Source organism: Ceratosolen solmsi, unplaced genomic scaffold (genome assembly GCF_000503995.2).
Source record: "Ceratosolen solmsi marchali unplaced genomic scaffold, CerSol_1.0 scaffold2, whole genome shotgun sequence".
NCBI lineage: Eukaryota > Metazoa > Arthropoda > Insecta > Hymenoptera > Agaonidae > Ceratosolen > Ceratosolen solmsi.
Window position 1 is genome coordinate 4,178,433 of NW_011948422.1, and position 18,048 is coordinate 4,196,480.

An 18,048-nucleotide genomic window follows, 5' to 3' on the forward strand; every position below is an offset into this window, starting at 1 on the left:
TGTTAAAGCAGCATACCAATCACATTGATGAGGATAATCGACAATTTGGGCCTTATCCATATGCACCTGAATTATGGCCTCAGTCTCGGCGACTATTTACATCTGGAGTCAACTCGCGATATCGTATATTACGCTCGGCCCCCCTCGTCCCGCTTTGTACACCGCCACCCCCACCCGCTCTCCTTGACGACGACGACGACGACGACGACGACTCCTCGTCTCCGTTACCATGTATGGCGAGCCGCTCTCGTAAAACTTTCCGTGCACCCGGCATGTGTACCTCTTGAACGTATATGTATGCAAGATAGCGAGAGAGACTATTTTTCACTCGGGATGGTATTCCAAGGCAACGGGACGATCGACTTTCGTGGTGAGGCCAGTGACAACGAGGAAGATGGTGCACCGGAACACGCGCACACCGTCTGTCTTCCTCTGCCGTCATTATTCTTCGCGAGTGGTGAGAATAGCTGATGTTTGCTCCTCTCGACCGTTCCTCGCACACTCTATCAATCTTTCAATTTCCAAACTCTCAATCGCTCAATCTCTCAAGCTCTCAATGCCTTATAGCGGCGCTTTACGCTTTTTATTCATATTTGTGTTACTTTTTTGTGCCATTGCTTTTGTGTTTGCACAGCCGGGACGTTTCGGAAAGTTGGCGTCTTTTTAAAATAAGACTTGATGTCAGTGGAAATTAGTGAATTATTGAAATTGATATCATTAGAGTGATCGATACTTATATTTTCTTCAAAGCAGAATGCGCTGCAGGAAGTGTGTAATTATGAAAAAGTATAAGTTATAATAATTCTTAAAGTAAACGCAGATGTACTTTCGTCATTGTAGGCTTTAGTTTTTCATGCAAGTTACAAGTCATTTTTATTCATTATTGGAGAAAGACTTAAATATAAATTCTCAGTATTTTTCTCATTATATAAAAGACTTGCGTGATTTCTTTTCTTTTCTTTTCTTTTTTTCTTTTTTTTTTTTTTGGTTTTTTTTTTTTTTTTTTTTTTTTTTTTTTTTTTTTTTTTTTTTTTTTGTCAAATTTGCTTAAAGAACGGATAAATGCAGATGAATTTACATATTTCAATTCTCGTATTGGTTTATATTTTTAGCTCGGAACTTTACTTGTATAAATGCGGTCTAAAAATGTAAAATGCACATTTCAATTTCCAAACATAAATGAATAAAGTCTTTTGGTAATCTGTGATATTTCTTCTGTGCTCGTTACATCATTCGTAATAGACTTCAAGTGTTCTGATTTGAAATGATGCATGTAAAATATCTACAGCGAAATGATATAACAAAGACTTTGATTGAACGAAATTGCTTCTTTGATATATAAAGTACAAAGTGCACACGAACTACTGCTATTGCGCGTATTTTATAATACTTTTAACATTGCCGTTTAACTATACATTTCTGTATAGCGCATGTCGTGAAAAATTCTGCAAACTACGTTTTTCAGACGTTCGTTTATCAACGTAAAGTTTTCCTTTTATTTTAAAGTTTCTAAAAATATATGAGAATCTTGTTGAAAAAAAAAAACAAAACAAAAAACAAAAACGAAAGAATCGCACTACATTGCTTATTAAAAATTGAATGATACGTGACAAAAAGTCATCTTTAACAACAAGAAATAGAACGCATTTACGACGTTCGGTACATGTACTAGAAATTCATTTCCGACATCCATACTGGTTTCTTATCATTCCAATTAAGTGAATCTTTTGAAGGATTATTTCGATGAAATTAAAAGTGTCGCGGAACACACACACAGAGAGAGAGAGAGAGAGAGAGAGAGAGAGAGAGAGAGAGAGAGAGAAAGGACAAGATGCCGAGATACCTAGTCCAAGTTCGTTTAATTTTTGCCCGATTTACGATGTAACGGGCCTTAATCCTTGCCGTCGTATACTTTAGCGATAAATCCCATCGTGGTTAAGTCGAGAACCGACGAACTCGACTGCTAAACACAGCTCTTCTATTCCTCTTTTCCTTATCCCCCTTTTTTTCCTCGTCATGTCTTTTTTTTTACTTCCCGTTCTTTACTCTTAGCTAATTCGCACGCGCGCGCCCGCGCGCCGGCCTCAGAGTGAGGGAGAGAGAGGGAGAGAGAGAGAGAGAGAGAGAGAGAAGCAACCACTCCCCGAGAAAGTCGGGCGTTATACCAGTCTCGTGCCCATCTTGTAAAAATCCAAGGAGAAAGGCGTCAATGCTTCACTCGGAAAAACGTATGCATTCGACTTACTATGGTTAATTATTCGATCAGCTGAATTTCAGCGAACAAAATCCCTCCTCCTTTCTAAATCTCAAAGCAAATAATTTCGCAAAGAGGGCAACTCTACACGAACATCTCGTCGCATCACGTGTCACTTTCTTGTTTTCCCTCCGATCGGACGTTTCTCGGACATTCGTAAATTTCAGAATATCATGTTGCTTCAATTTACAGAATTGACCCGACAAAATCATGACACTCGCGCTTTATTATGACATTATCATGCGCGCGTAACTTTACAAAAATAAATGTCGAATAAACGCGAGCTTTAATAGCGACACATTAACCCTTTAAGACTCGGGCATAAAGTATATAATAATCATCTGTAATTATATACCGTAGAAAGACTTTAAGCTTTTATATCAACCATTATGTTCTCAATATTAAATATATCCCGAGCCCATGAAAGCTAAGCATTGTTTACGATTTTCTAACGGGCTGAGTCTCCCCGCATAAATAAAAAGAAACAAAAGGAAGGAAGCGCAAGAAAATTAATGCCAAACATCAGCGACTGCGCCGACTTCCGATCAAATGTTCTTTCTCAAGTCTTATCGATATAATTAACTTAGAGCGAGCCAGGACAAATGTTGTATTACGTAGGCCGGTAAATAACCGTGCGATCGCGAAAAAAAAAGAAAGAAAGAAAATAGCCTAATAGGCCGCCAACTACCGCCTTAGAATTACTTTCGTAACATCACATCACTCGAATGCAATTAACGCGCGGATATGGCTATTGTTCGTTTGACGCGAGATACGATTTCGCATTAACTCTTCTCGCTCCTACACTAATCGTCCGCGAATTTCCCGCTTCTGTTTCATTAGCGCAATGAGCGCTCAGGGAAGTCGATGATATTCATCCATGGCGAGCGAATTTTCGGCCTCAATCCATGGCCTAGTAGAGTCCAAATCGTCCATGCTGACTACAACTGCACGTTAGTGCAATCTCCAACTAAGATTCTTCCCCACTCTCTCTCTCTCTCTCTCTCTCTCTCTCTCTCTCTCTTTTTTAGGCATTATGCGACAGACTCGTACTGCTGTGGGATCGTCACTTTAACGGGACAACTTTCGACGTAAGTGTACCGCTTGCCTCTATTCGCGCGAACGATGCTTGTAGCAAGTTTAGGAATCGCGAGACTTGAGATGTGAAGTGTATTAAATACTTTGAAGCTGAATTCTCGACAGATTCGAGCGGCGTAGATTTCTATTGCCAGCCAATTTTTCACACACGATGCTGCTTTCGATTTAGCGAGCCGAGTTAAATAAAACGTAAGATCGCAAAATTAACTAGGAATTATTTGACAATGTACTCCATGCATTTCTGTCATTCATCGTAAAGAGAAAATGATTTAACAAGAGAAGATTTGAGCTTAAGACTTAGTAAGATTTAGTTAGTACGCTCATGCATTTGTAGTCAATTTTCGGCTTCTATCGCCGAATAATTTCGAATCATATTTTAAAATTACGAAAATATTTGCATACGCTTGCACATACATTAAATAACTCGATTAACCCGATTGCTTCAAATACGACTCTTAATTAGGAAATCTTAAAACAATGCTGTCGCTGTTGGATGTAAACGTGTAATGTGTCAAGTATCAAATATTTTCGTAATTAACATTATGCAATTTATGTGCAAAAAATATTTTTAACGAAGCATGCCTACACGTGCATAATGCACGTATTGAAATTGTGCGAAAAAACATTTTGATACATCTTTTCATTCATTTTTACATGTTTAATAGTTTTATTCTAATCTTCGACCCAATAAATCAAGCCAAGTATTTATGTGCTTTACTAATAGATAGAGATAATTACAATTACAACAAATTAACAATATTAACAACTTTTATGATTTTTCGATGTCGCACAATACAAATTGGCTTTTCACAGCTTCCTCTCCTTTTCTTCCACCACAAGCAAGTAACTAATACAATAATTGGCTTCGATAATAACTTACTGCCATTTTAATAATTGGATATTGCAACGTGAAATTATGCTTTAGTTAATTCTTACTTTATTATTCATGTTAAATTGAAAATTATTAACAATGAAATCTCTTAGGCAAGAGAATTTTGTTGCTTAAGCTTCCTGAAGTGACAGCTCGTTATTTCTATTTAACTTTCTAAATCTCTAAACTAATAAATTATTGGTCACTGTCGCGAGCGAGGCGATAATTCATGCCGATAATTAATTATCACGGTAACAGAAGAAAAGCGGAACAAAAAAAAAAAAAAAAACAAACAAAAAAAAAAAATAAAAATAAAATATCATCATTGTCAAAAACAAAATTTGACTAGTTAATAATACAGACATAGTTTTACATAAAAATGACTTTAACGCATTGTATGTCCTGCCACGCATTCGCACCTCTCAGCTACGTGCATTACTTCTTTTCTTCGAGAAATTTATTTGGCGAATAATTTCGTTTGAAGTAAAAACTTTTCACAGTTACGAAGGCGCGGTTTTCGTACTCGAGAATACGCATACGCGTCGGCGAGTTTCTCCTGTCCCGAAGAATCTCCATATAAGTACGTACTCCCTGAGCGCTTTATTAACGCATTTAAAATTGCATTGACTAATATCATCGTCTTATCGATTTCACATTCTTTTGATCGAGCACACGGTTACGGTATCCTAGAGCCCTTTTCTGCATTTCTTTATTTCGATATTCAACTTTATTTCCTATAACTTAACAAATTAATTTTATTTTTTGTTTTTATTTGTTTTTATTTGTTTTTATTTGTTTTTGTTTGTTTTTGATTTTGCATTACCGAATAGATGAGGATAGACGATAGGGAAATAAGTCTTTTTTTTTATCATTTGCTTTGGTTAAATGTTAGTTATTTAAATTATTTAAGATTTTAGCGAGCTTCATACGTATAATATAAAAGGCATCACATATTCTAGACGATTTATAAATAAACATTTCATTTACAATTTACAAGTATTACTATGACAAATATGTGTTTTCAAATGATAGTAATTGAAAATAAATTTAAAGCAATTAATCTATTAAATATGATATTCAGTGAGCAATGAAGTTATTTACTGGAGCAGAATAATACGATCCTATTAGCTTAGAGCATACTTCTTGACATAATTAGAGCAAGATTTGTTACAAAACCCATGAATGCCGATTGATATAAAAAGCAAAATGACGGGTGAGAGGAAGATGTATTTAAAATATCGACGAATGCTATCGTAATGCTTGTGTATCGAGAGAATTTGCGCAGTACTCGTTCGAGTTGGAGAATTTATATTTTAAGAGTAAGAGACCAAAGAAAGTTGTAGTTTGAACGTTTGTTATTTGCACCACCGGACGTTTAGATGCGCAGTTCAAACTTCTTTCATTGACGTATTTTTAGAACTTACAGCGAAGTCTAGACGAAATTCCTACGCCTTTGTTCCTTTGAAACGAGCTACTTTCTTGCACCTTTGAGAATCTCTGCTGTGATAAAGTTCAATTAAAAAATTACGTAGCGCATGATTAAAGTACACACGCATCGTGCACTGGTATTATATGCATTAATACTCTACATTTCTCTAGGTGGTCCACATTTCTATTTGCTTGACATTCCTTTTCGAACGTTGCTATTTATGTTAATTAATGTAAAGGAAAATCGTCGAACAATATAAGAAGTTTCCGTATTGGCGGCACTTGGACTAGTATATCATAATATGTGTCGGTAAGGTTCTCGTCTTAAGATATAATTGGAAAGTTGTAAACTTTCCAATTTAAGTAAGATAATATGGACGCGCGTATTACATAAATATTTTTGAATTCTTTTTGTTTTTAAGTTGCATATTCATGAATATAATGCCTAAGTATTATTTTCTTCCGTTTCATCGTGTAGGTTGATTATTACAAATTCCAAAATGTCGACTGAAACGTTTGAATGCTTCGCTTATTTTTCACGAGTTCACTAAATTAAAAGCTATTCACCATTTCCGGTCTCTCGATTAAATGAGAGCGAGAGAGTTAGTGAATGATGAAAGGCGTACGCCAGGCAGGGGAGGAGTGAGGGGCGAGGAGGAGACGTTGAGGAGGAGGAGAAAGAGGAGGATAAAGAGGGTGGAGAAATAGAGAAAGCTCAACGACGTTTAAAAATCATTTCGAATTAAGAAATTTCCATGAAGCATCAACGTTGTTTTCAAAACAGAGACAATACATCGACACTATGCAGAGCAGACAACAATGGGCTAATGTGAGCAACAAAGAGGAACAAGTAAAAATTAAGAAGAATGATTATGTGTACGCGCGCGCGCGCGCGCATGTGTGAAAGGAAAAGAGGTTAAAAAGCCGAATTATCCACCGTGTCGTCATTCTTACTCGAAGCAACCTTAAATAATAATGGGAGAGGAGGGAATATTCACAGCGTGTGGCTTTTATGTTTGGCTGCTGCAACGGGCTAAGGCACTTTATGGCGTCGTGGAGCCCTTTAAATAGTTCTGTTCCTCTTTACTGATGCAGGGCTTCATCTTGGCTACTTTTAACAGCCTCGTTCTCTAACCATTTCACTGCGGTCCTCCTACTACTCTCTTTCTCCGTCCCCTCTTGCTTTTGGCTTATTTCGCATATCGTCCGGTGCTCGTTAACGCTTCTTTTTTGTTCCCTTACTTTCCTCGCGCCTTTTTTTATTCCTTTTTCGGCCTGTTTTTGCGGATCGAAGTTATCAACAGGCAGCGGCGAGAATTGCTCAGTCGAAGAAATGGCGTTTTGTACTGTGATTTGTTTTTTGCCTCTTGGGACAAGTAGAAATTTTATGTCGCATTGATGAAAAAGGATTTATGTCGAGACTCATTGTAAAAAGGCGAATCTTTTAAAAAAGGCGGTCTTTTACGACGAATAAAAATTGAAATATTCGTCAAAGTAGATTTTTTACATGTATTCTTTTCTATTATTTCTTTTCTCTTTGCTTCTTTCTTTTTTCTTTTTTTCTTTTTTTATTTGTTTGATTCCGAGTCGATTGATGAACATATTGAGAAAAAATAAAGTATTACGCTGTTTCGGCGAGATTAGTCGCAGATTTATGTGGCAAATGTTAATTACAAGATAATGAAAGCTATTTTGAAAGAAAACAAAAACAAAAAAAAAACACTAAATTGGCGAAAGTTCGCAAGCAAAAGAGTAAAAGAATGCGTGGATGAACATTGGCGCATTACGAATGAAATATTAGATTATATCCCAGAAATTAGTTTTGAGAATGTCTAGGAATTTTGTTGCTTAGCGATTGCACGTTAAGCGCGTGTATTAGAGTCATTGAAAATGACGTTTTAAATGTCTTCTAAGCTAAGGCGATGCAATGATATTTCCTTAATAGATTCTCCATGTTTATTCAGTCTTTTATGAATGTTGACTATAATTATAGCATATATCTTTATTAAGATTATTCAATACACCCTCGGACTAGAGCCAATTTATTCGTCGCATTAATTAAATGCATAAATGAATAAAGTTGCTGCGATGAGTATTTTCATAGCGATTGAAAGTAGTGCAAGGCCTTTCATTTACGATATATTTTCTCCAATGACAAACTAAAGTGTAAAATATCTTTCAAAATTCCCACCCAGTGTTGAAATAATAGTCCTCGTTATTAATTCATTACCTGCTGAATCACGCCGGGATGTATCGAGCAATACATTAAATTACAAATGAGCGAGAGGACCGAACGTAGATAAGACCAAAACGGAGATCAAACTGTTTTCACAATAAATAGCGGTCACGTATATTTATAAAATTAATACATCAAAATAATTAACTTACCATACATTTTACGTATATTATATGTTTAATTTCTGATCACATTTTTCAATAAACGAAAATCTTGATTACACTCATCACTTTCGAAAATCGATAAGCTCGTTATAAGAAATAAAAGCGAGATACGAGTGATGCCTATAAATTGTTATTATATAAGTTGCGGGCGCGCACTCTAGCACACATAGTATAATCTCGTAGTGAAAATTTTCACTATTAAACGTCTCGTAATGTGCATATAGCAGATCTAATATTAATATGACTTATAATATATAGGGAAATTGAACGTGTCCGAAGCATTCCCAGGAAACTTGAAAAATGAAATCTTATCGTAATCCTGTCAAATAACATTTGCATCAGAATACGAGAAGCTCCATCCAGCATGAAACGACATTTGCTTAAAACCTAGCTAAATCTTCGTCCAATGATTAAGAAGCATCATTGCGCAATTTTTACGCAAGTGATAAATAATGTCCGCGCACGAGATAAATAAAATCACGCGAACAAATGGCCAGATTAGAGTATAAATTATTAATACCACGCCAATCGCAAATCCATGGTGGCAGTGTCGAGGTGCTAGAAATGCGGTAGAGTGGCGGGACGGGAGAGAGAGAGAGAGAGAGAGAGAGAGAGAGAGAGAGAGAGAGAGAGCACTACGGACTTCCACGAGGACGAGCCTGGGGGACACGTTGACGCGTAGACGTAGGCGGGCGCGTGTCGCGCGGGGGCGTTAATTGCGCTCGTCGCCCAAGAAAGATCTCTGGTTATAAGTTGTCAGCCGCGGTTCGTGCGTTATTTCCCACACACGCACACACAACTATCACGCTCTTACCATCTCATTCTAAATCGTCGTCGACACTCCTCCCCCCCCATCCCTATCCCCTACTCACTCCAGCTCCTTCTGCGCTGCTTTCTCGAGCACCCGTCTCATCAGACAGCGCACTGGGCCCATAAGACGTAAAAATGTCCTTTCGCTTGCATTTAATTAATTTGCCATTTCCTGGTATTGTTTGCTCACGGGTCGTCAATCTCCACTTATCCAGACATGTCCTTGTTTTTCTTGATCTCTTCGGATTCGCAGTGCTCCTGGCCCCGGCCATTGGTAAGGGTAAGTGTGTACGTGAATGGGAAGAGCTCGATTTTAATTGGAAAGTTATTGGTTTTTGATTGAATTTATGATTAAATACCGGAGCTACTTCGCTGTACTGGCTCGTCCTCGTAAGCCTTGATGTTTACAAGGTTCCGCTCGTGTAACGTAAGTTAACGAGGAAAGTTTCTTAGGTAAAGAAAGACGTTTGTCAGCTAATTAATTAAATTAACCATTTTGCCATTTGTAAAAGCTCATGTACTTTCATGTTTTCTATATTATTGCCTGCCTACCTAACTATCCCAACATATATATATATATATATATATATATATATATATATATATATATATATATATTTGTCTATTATTTCATACAATTCAATGTAATTGTAAAAACATATGACCGCAAAGTATTTTTCAATTCATATAGGAGTGGAAAAAAATTCACTCCGCGAATATTACCGTTCATAATTGTCTTGTGCATTATAAATTAATTGGCGCCTTTAAAAATAATGTTGAATCATTAAGAGTAAAAAATTCGTCTTGCAACGACAAGTTTAAAAATAAGAAATCAATATTAAAATTATAGCTGCTTATTTCATTTTGCGTCTTCGTGATATGCCAATTTAGCCATTTAACATTGACTCACAATAAAAAACAACATTTTTATTTTTTTAACGCTTGCTTCATGGTGGTGCTTAGTATAGTTTTGTAAGAATCAATTAAATTGTTGCTGGAGACAATTTAATTAATTTAATGTATCGTAAAAGATTTTTCAATTTCTGAATCCACTTAAGAATCGTCGAAGAGTAGAGGAAGAATATTTCTATTATAAGCCAGTCAGTCAACGCTTTTTATCTTAAATTAAAATTACGATCTTTATAACTTAATTAATATCCTACTGTTTAATGGCATTCAATTTCTTTAATTTTAACGTAACTTTCAATAATGTTGCTGATGATACGCACTCTCAAGTGCAATAAATAGTAAATGAAAGGTTGAATATATGGGCTTCTGAATTGCATATTAGGTACTACCCACTACTACATATAATTGATTAATAGTATTTAATAAGTAATAGCATTAAAAAAATTCCTTAATACACGTGTTTCCTGAAACTAGATATTACAGTATTAATTTGTAAAATATTCAACATATGTAAAGTAATCGCTAAAATATATTATAGAGAATGATTACAAATTACACTTGACTTTAGATTTTCCAATATTTTATTCAATTACATGACAAAAAAAAAAAAAAAAAAAAAAAAAATTAACTACTTTATATTTAGAATTTTTATTGAAAACCTTACACTTGATTACCTTAATTATTGGATAAGTATTTACAAGTAATGGATAATATTGAAAAATTATATGTCAGAAAATTAATGTACCGCACGGGCAGTGAAATATTGTGAACTTGAATATTGTAAAATATGATGAATCGAAAATTATTAAAATTATTTCTGTTATTACTCCAGGAGTGCGAAGATACATCCGATACTGGTTTCTGTCCGCATACAAATTGTCCGCGAATCATTGCGAAATCATTATTACGATATACGCGAGCTCATCTCCGTAGGCGCGAAGCCCCGACTGAAAGATTAACTCTTTGAAAATTCAAATTATCATCGTTGACCTAATTCTTTTTTTTTTTTATTTTTTTTTTATTTTTTTTTTATTTTTTTATTTTTTTATTTATTTATTTATTTTTTTTTTTTTTGAAAATTAAGACAATTTGCGCACGGTTTAATATTAATTTCCAACGAACTCATCTTAAATCGCGAAAATTCAAACCGAATAGAATGCGTTTCGGAAGGTGCAATTGGTATTATAATCTTCCATTTTCAAATCAGATTTTATCACGAATATGTGACGTTAAAAAGATTTCCCAATGGATTAAATGTCAAATGTCGAAAATAATATTTGTACCAATATTACTTTGGAGCATTATATTAGAAAAATTTATGAACACTTATTTCCCCATAATTATTATTATGGATATTAATTCACTTGAATTTAGTGTAATTGTTTTGGCGCGCGTAACATAATGATTTTTTCATTTCAAGCGCATACACTTTTTAAACATATAAAAGTTTACATATATTTATGTATCATTTAAAAAACAGTTAATGATTATTACTAACCTACTTTCCAAATTAATATATAGTAACGTTAATTCAAAAGAGCATATCATGTTTTCAAGCAAACGATAAAAGTATGCGTTGGAGAATCATGTTAGCGTAAATTCGTATGATTTATTTAAGTAGAGAGTTAACCGGATTTAAACATATTTTTAATTAAAAGTAGAAAAGAAAATATATATTCGGTAACTTTTTATTATAATGTACTTATTTCACGTGTTTATACGTAAGAATCGTGTGGAATAGAAAAGTCAATACATATTGCCTTACACGATTCAATTTGTAAGCTTGAGCATTATGAAAAAGCTATAATCTCAAGGGATAAGTGATTTCTAGCGTTAATAATGTAAAACAATAAATCAAATTAGTTAATTATCAATTATTTCAAAAGCTATCGAAGTGTATTCGGGAATCATATATTGAGTGAAAAATTTTACTCGGCGTTGAATTAATTATTAAAATTTTCCGTCCATTTTTTAAAAATTAATAAGTTTGTATCACATTAACTTATGTTTCTTTTTCTTTCTTTTCTCTCTCTCTCTCTCTCTCTCTCTCTCTCTCTCTCTCTCTCTCTTACGTATGTTAGACTATTTTGTAATGAAGTTGACGTGGTTATTAAGAAAATTTACGAAATTATAGCCGTTTGACGGGAGCGATTTACATTTCATTGCACATAAGATTAAAATCTAAAACACGATTTTCCCGAAACAATTTCAAAGAAATAAATTAGCCTTCCTTTCTGCTAAATATTATTAAACTTTTAAAGTTGCACTTAAAAATATTAATTTTCAAAATAATTTTTAATGAAAAAACTAGGGAAAAAGTTGACAGGACAGAGCCTGCGCGCAGACATTATTAATGCCTCTCCTTCCTATGTTTATGATTCTATTACTTAAAAATTATAAAATAACCAGAGTGGTTTGGATATTCTAATAATATCAACTCAATAAACGAGAATGAATATTAGAAATGTCGTTAATTCCAATAACTCACGCTTCTTGAGATTATCACTACTTAAGGCATGAAGGAATTACATTTAAATTTTATCGAAACGATCATACTCGTCATCGACTACAAATATAGATATATTTGTATTATTTACGGCACTCCTTGAAAATGCATTAATTACAAAAGTTAAATAAGCGACCTTTCCCCCCAATACGATGCATCGGGTAAAAGCCGTCGGGCTTTTCCTGCCTCCCGTGGCTTCAAATCCACCGAGGAACTCCCCAAAATCTATTTCTAAGGTCTAAACTTAAATTTATCCGGCAGCGCTCCATTGTTCCTCCCTGACTTTCGCGATTGAGTCTCGTGTACGTATCGTTTCAATTTCTCATCTTGAAGCTTTCATTACTGAATATCGGGAGTACTTAATTAATCTCACCAAATAGCCAATCAGCATGTATTTGCTATCTATTTTTTTTTAATCAAAGATTTCTTAAAAATTCTTGCGAATGTTGAAATTACTATGATGATATGTAAATCGAAATATTTTAGTTTTTAGTTTTCGCTTAAAGTCTTGGGATTCTTCTTCATTCTTCGTGTTATTAATTTGTAATTTTCACTTTCGATATCGATAACTTCCGTTATCTAATTCTTCATAAAGTGTAATAAATAATCCTACAATTGATGGTAAAATGCAAAATCTTAATTTTACGAATAACTTAATTACAAATTCACAAATCTAATGAATAAACAAATAAATTGATATTAATGTAATAGAGAATACCATAATAGGAGATTGAAATAAAAGACATAGCGTCGATAAACCCTTTTTATCCTTATTTTTATTCAGTATTTACCGGTCGCGTTTAACGCATGTAAAACTTTTATTCGTAGTAAAGTCAAAGCTAAAGTTCACTCCACTCTATGTCTACAAACGAATATACAACGCTTTGAAAGGGGCATGAATTTTGAGCAAGGCATGTTGAGTACCGTTGCACGAAGTCAGGAAACTAACACGAGTAAAGTCAAGCTGTAAATAATACGTGCGAATGTTTGCGTACACACGCGCACAAATACACGCAGGTAAACTCATCCGCACGAGGATTCGGGCGATTAAGCAAAGAGGGTTAAATCCAGAGACCACCTCGGCGATATTCCGATCTCATTATTACGTGAGAATGTGAGAGGGGTAATGTAAAGGAGTAGAGAGAAAGTGAGTAGCGAGAGTGAGTGTGTGTGAGAGAGAGATAGAGATAGAGAGAGAGAGAGAGAGAGAGAGAGAGAGACAACGAGAGTGCACTAACTTTCGTTAAGAATAAGTGTCTCGTGCGGACCACCGCGGTGTGCTAGAATATACATATTCAAATTTCATTTCTGTTACTTTGATGTAAAAATAAAGCTTTAAATTCCAATAAATTCTTTTTGGAAAATTATTAATTTCTTCGTAATTTTGTTTATTTTCTTTTCACAAACTTTTTTATTTTTTGCAAGTGCAGCTTGATATTTAAATTATTTGGAATTCAATTTTTTTAATGAAATATATATTTATTTTTATTACACTCTACGTTCATTTTTTTTTTTTACTTTAAAGAATATGACATATAATACCAAGGAATTTTAAATTAAATCTTTATTATTTACTCTTTTTATTAGAATGAAGGTTTGATATTAAAAATGTATCTATTATAGATATTATACTGATAATAGTATTGTTGATGTCAAAATAAAACTCTGTTCAATCAAAGTTTTATGAAGTATAGGTTCTCTACCATTTCAGGTACAAAGTACATTTAATATTATTGTAACTGAATGTGGGAAGCTGGTAGATTAATAATTATATGTTGAATTCTTACAAACATAATGTTAATCAATGATTAATATAAATACATTATTAATAAATCGTGATAGGAATTACATTTTTGTTCCAAAGAAACTGTTACAATTATAATATGATAATTTACTATGCCTGTCATTAGAAATTACTCTAATCTCATTAATCTAATCTACAGGTTATTATTATATATAGGAAGTAAAATATTTCGGATTTGGTTTGATGTAGAGGAAGGAGGCGATATTTACTATTAAGAGGGAGTAGTGCCAGCACGATCGCTAGGTGGCTACAGTTTCTCGCATTTTATTGCTGGTGCTGCTCACAAGTGGCGAAACGGCGATGATAATTATTTCAGAATCAGCGGTATTATCGTCGCTTTTATTCTTCTCTAATGCATAAGACACAATCCATTTGCAATATTCTTACAGGCGAGTCCAGTTAGCCGACCAGGATCGTTACGTTTGCATATGCCTATAAAAAAAAAAAAAACTCAAATATCTTCGAATTATTCAGTTTCAAATTTACCCAGCAAATTCATTATACAATTATGCGCATGTAATCTTATTTACTTTGATAGTGCATAATTAACAATGATAATACTATATAAATCTTTATATATCCATTATACAAATATTCAATTCATTAAGCAATCTCAACAGCTGCATTTCATTCTCTCACATTGATAACGAGAGTAACGATCGGCTTAAGAAAAAAAAAAAAAAAAAAAAAAAAAAAGTAATATTTTGACGAAAGAATCAAAGCGAAATACTCCCCACATTTCTCATTATTTTTGTGGTAGAAGAAAACTTTTAAAAGTTGTTTTCTCGACCATGTAAAAATCGTTTCATAAATTAAGAAGAAATGGAGAGGTATGAGCACGAAGAAGGCGCGCGAGCGAGGAAAAAGAAAGTAAAAAAATTGCTCCAATGTGATGCACCCTCCGTAGCCAAGAAAATAAAAAGAGAAAAAACGCCATAACGACTTTAGCCCATTATGCTATAATCCCGAGCCCGCTTTCTGGCCTCGGTAACCGAAAAGCTCAAGCAACGAGGGTGTGTGCCTTCTTTTTCTTTACTTCTTTAATTTTTTATACGGAGAAGCAAAAATCATGTAGGGCTGCGAGAAGGCGAATTTAACGCTCCTTTTATATTTTGTTTTTGCAGAGAGAAGAAACGTCAGGCATCGATCAACATGTCACGCTGGTTTGGCTTTGCACTCGTTCTGCATTTCATTGCGAGTTTGACTCATGTCTTCGCAGATTTCCGACATATCTCCTACAATGGTAAGACGAGCAATTTTAATGCCTGTGTAACTAGTGTAATTGTAGTTATCAAAAATCAATGAATTTCAATATAATATCAATGTGATTTAAATTTTTTAATTCATTTATACTTGGAGATAAATTATCATGGATATTGATGTAAAGTGCAGCATTAGCTAACTCACATTAGATTACCGACACACTTAAAATAAACGCACTTTTCGCGCACTTGACATGTATGTATTATGTGATATTTTGAATTTTTACGCGTGATAAATAATTTCTTACACATCTTAATGATATAAAACTGTATTTTAGCAATTTATATGTATATATATGTGTATATATATATATATATATATATCATTTGACAAATATTTATTATTATAATACTATATCTGTAATTAATAAACATTTACAGTTTGAATTTAATCGGATTATTTAACCAAATAATTGTATATCTATTTGTCAATGAAAAAACCAACATAGTGAAAATCAAACGAGCGAATGGAAATTAGAGTAACAATTATTAAAATAATTTTTATTGACGTAACTTGTAATTACTGTAAGATAAATAGATATTGAAATGAATTTATATCTTGTTTCTCATTAATCTGTTTCTTTGGATGAATCTTATAATCGACAAAAAGCAGTTTAATATTCTATCGCTTAAAAGATATCGAATAATCCATTGGCTGTATTAGCATATTTTATTTATATGCAGGAAAGTACTTTATTAATCAACCATTATCGTCAAACTACTTTTAAATTTAAAAAAAAAAAGAAAATCTTAAAGTACAATTTTCTATTTCAATTGTATGAATTTACGCGCAATTTATTGATGCCGAAATTGTAATTTGATTTGTATTTTTTTAATGTAATTATAAATTAAATAATGAATTAGCAAATACTGTGCACGTATATAAAAATTTAATTAAAATACTTATCAAAATAACGCAGTGCAATTATTGTGAAAAAATATAGTCAATCTTATCGTTTAATGCTTTTTAAGGAGGCAAATTTCATCCTCAATGTTTATTCATCATTGTTATCGAGAAATTTAAATAAAAAACTATCGTAAACATCAATTTGTTTATTTCTAACTCATTACTATTAGTCATAGATATATATATATATATATATATATATAGAATAATTTATATTTAGAATTATATATATCTTGAAATAATTTAACACACGGTTTTATAATTTATATTATTTATACATTGTGCCTACAGAAATGATTGAAAAATATTATTAAATTTATTAAAACGTATATCATTTACGACGTATGGTTAATGACAAGTTGAAAAAAATCTTTTATATAAAAATTACCGAACATAATTATAAATACAATAGAAACATTAGTAGGAGTTATCGTTAGAAATACAATGCGAGATAAAAATTTCCAGGGTACATTTGATCGATAGTAATCTATTCGCGTAAAGTAATTGTTCACAATTGAATTTCCTAATTCGAATTGCATTACATTTCCTTCGACTTACACGAGTTAATATAACTTTCTTAACGTAGCAGTGTATAATGTATTGACTAAGCACTTTAACCAAAGCTATTATTCCACCAATAAATAAGTGTAGAGATGAAATCAGCCATAATAGTAACTTCATACATTTATAATAATACTGATATTTTACATTAACTTGTATTATTACATCTAATCGTTTAACGATAAAGTCTAAAAGCTCGTCTTGATAAGAATTTCCTTTTCTGTTATGGCATTATTAGTTTATAGTTAAATTAATGAATAACCCGTTATCTTTGAATTTATTTTTGTATCCCGTTGATAGTTTATTGTACAATAGTAACGTTGGATTTTTCTTTCTTTGTACAAATACAAAATGCTATTTACAACAGTACATCGTTATCGAATGATCATTCATTCAATGATTTTCTTGCGTTTCATAAATAAAAATTGAAATTGCTAATACAAGCGCGCTCTTAAGTACTTATCGCCTTTATTATTAAATAGAATAAAAGCCTCGTCTGTTGCAATTAATCCAGCACTCTAATTCATGTTCATCGGTATTATCAGCACGGATAAAGCAATAACTCTTCGCACGCATATTCCTTGTCACATTCGAGCTCACTCACAAGAATCTCTCGCGATGCGACCTCAACTTGGAGTGGAAATTTCGAGTCCTCACGCCGTCCTCACTCCACTCGCATCAAAGTGTCACGTCGGTGAATATCAGCGGCAAAACGACCGCCATTATGTGAATCGCGGACGAGTGGCAGTTTCCCTCAATCGTATAAGGGTATCCTTATAACGCAGCTCTACATACACATACATACACAAGCGGCGCATAGCTCCGCGTATCTCATCCAGCGTCTTTCTAACGTTCTAACCGTCGTCGTCGCCGCCGTTTCGTTGTCGTTGTCGTTGTCGTTGTCGTTGTCGTCGCCGTATTCGTCGTCTTCGTCGTCTTCGTCGTCTTCGTCGTCTTCGTCGACATTGCCGTTGCCATCCTCAACGTTCCACTTAGTATCCATAAGGAGAGCTTGGGCACGCTTCCAGTTAACGGGAGACGAAGCCCGAGGCGGAAAAAAGCAGTAAGTAGCACCGAGGGAGACGAATCGAGGAAGGAGCTCTAGGTACGAGCAGTCACCGCTTCTTAGAGGTCGATATTTCTTTCTTTCTCAGGTTTCGCTTCATTTTTAATGAACGTCACTAGAGTGCGGCTGAATTTGGCTTGTGCTTTTTGGTTTTCCCGTGAAGATAATGGTGCAT

General features: G+C 33.8%; 1 protein-coding gene across 1 annotated transcript in view; it reads left to right on the plus strand.

Annotated features, from left to right (window-relative positions):
* Sema5c (Semaphorin 5c) overlaps positions 1-18,048 on the plus strand; it is a 108,609-nt gene that overhangs the window by 26,347 nt on the left and 64,214 nt on the right. Inside the window, exon 2 of the mRNA XM_011499112.1 lies at positions 15,202-15,320. Within this exon, the coding sequence (XP_011497414.1) occupies positions 15,230-15,320 (91 nt within the window). The 5' untranslated portion in view covers positions 15,202-15,229. The remainder of the gene's footprint in view (positions 1-15,201; positions 15,321-18,048) is intronic.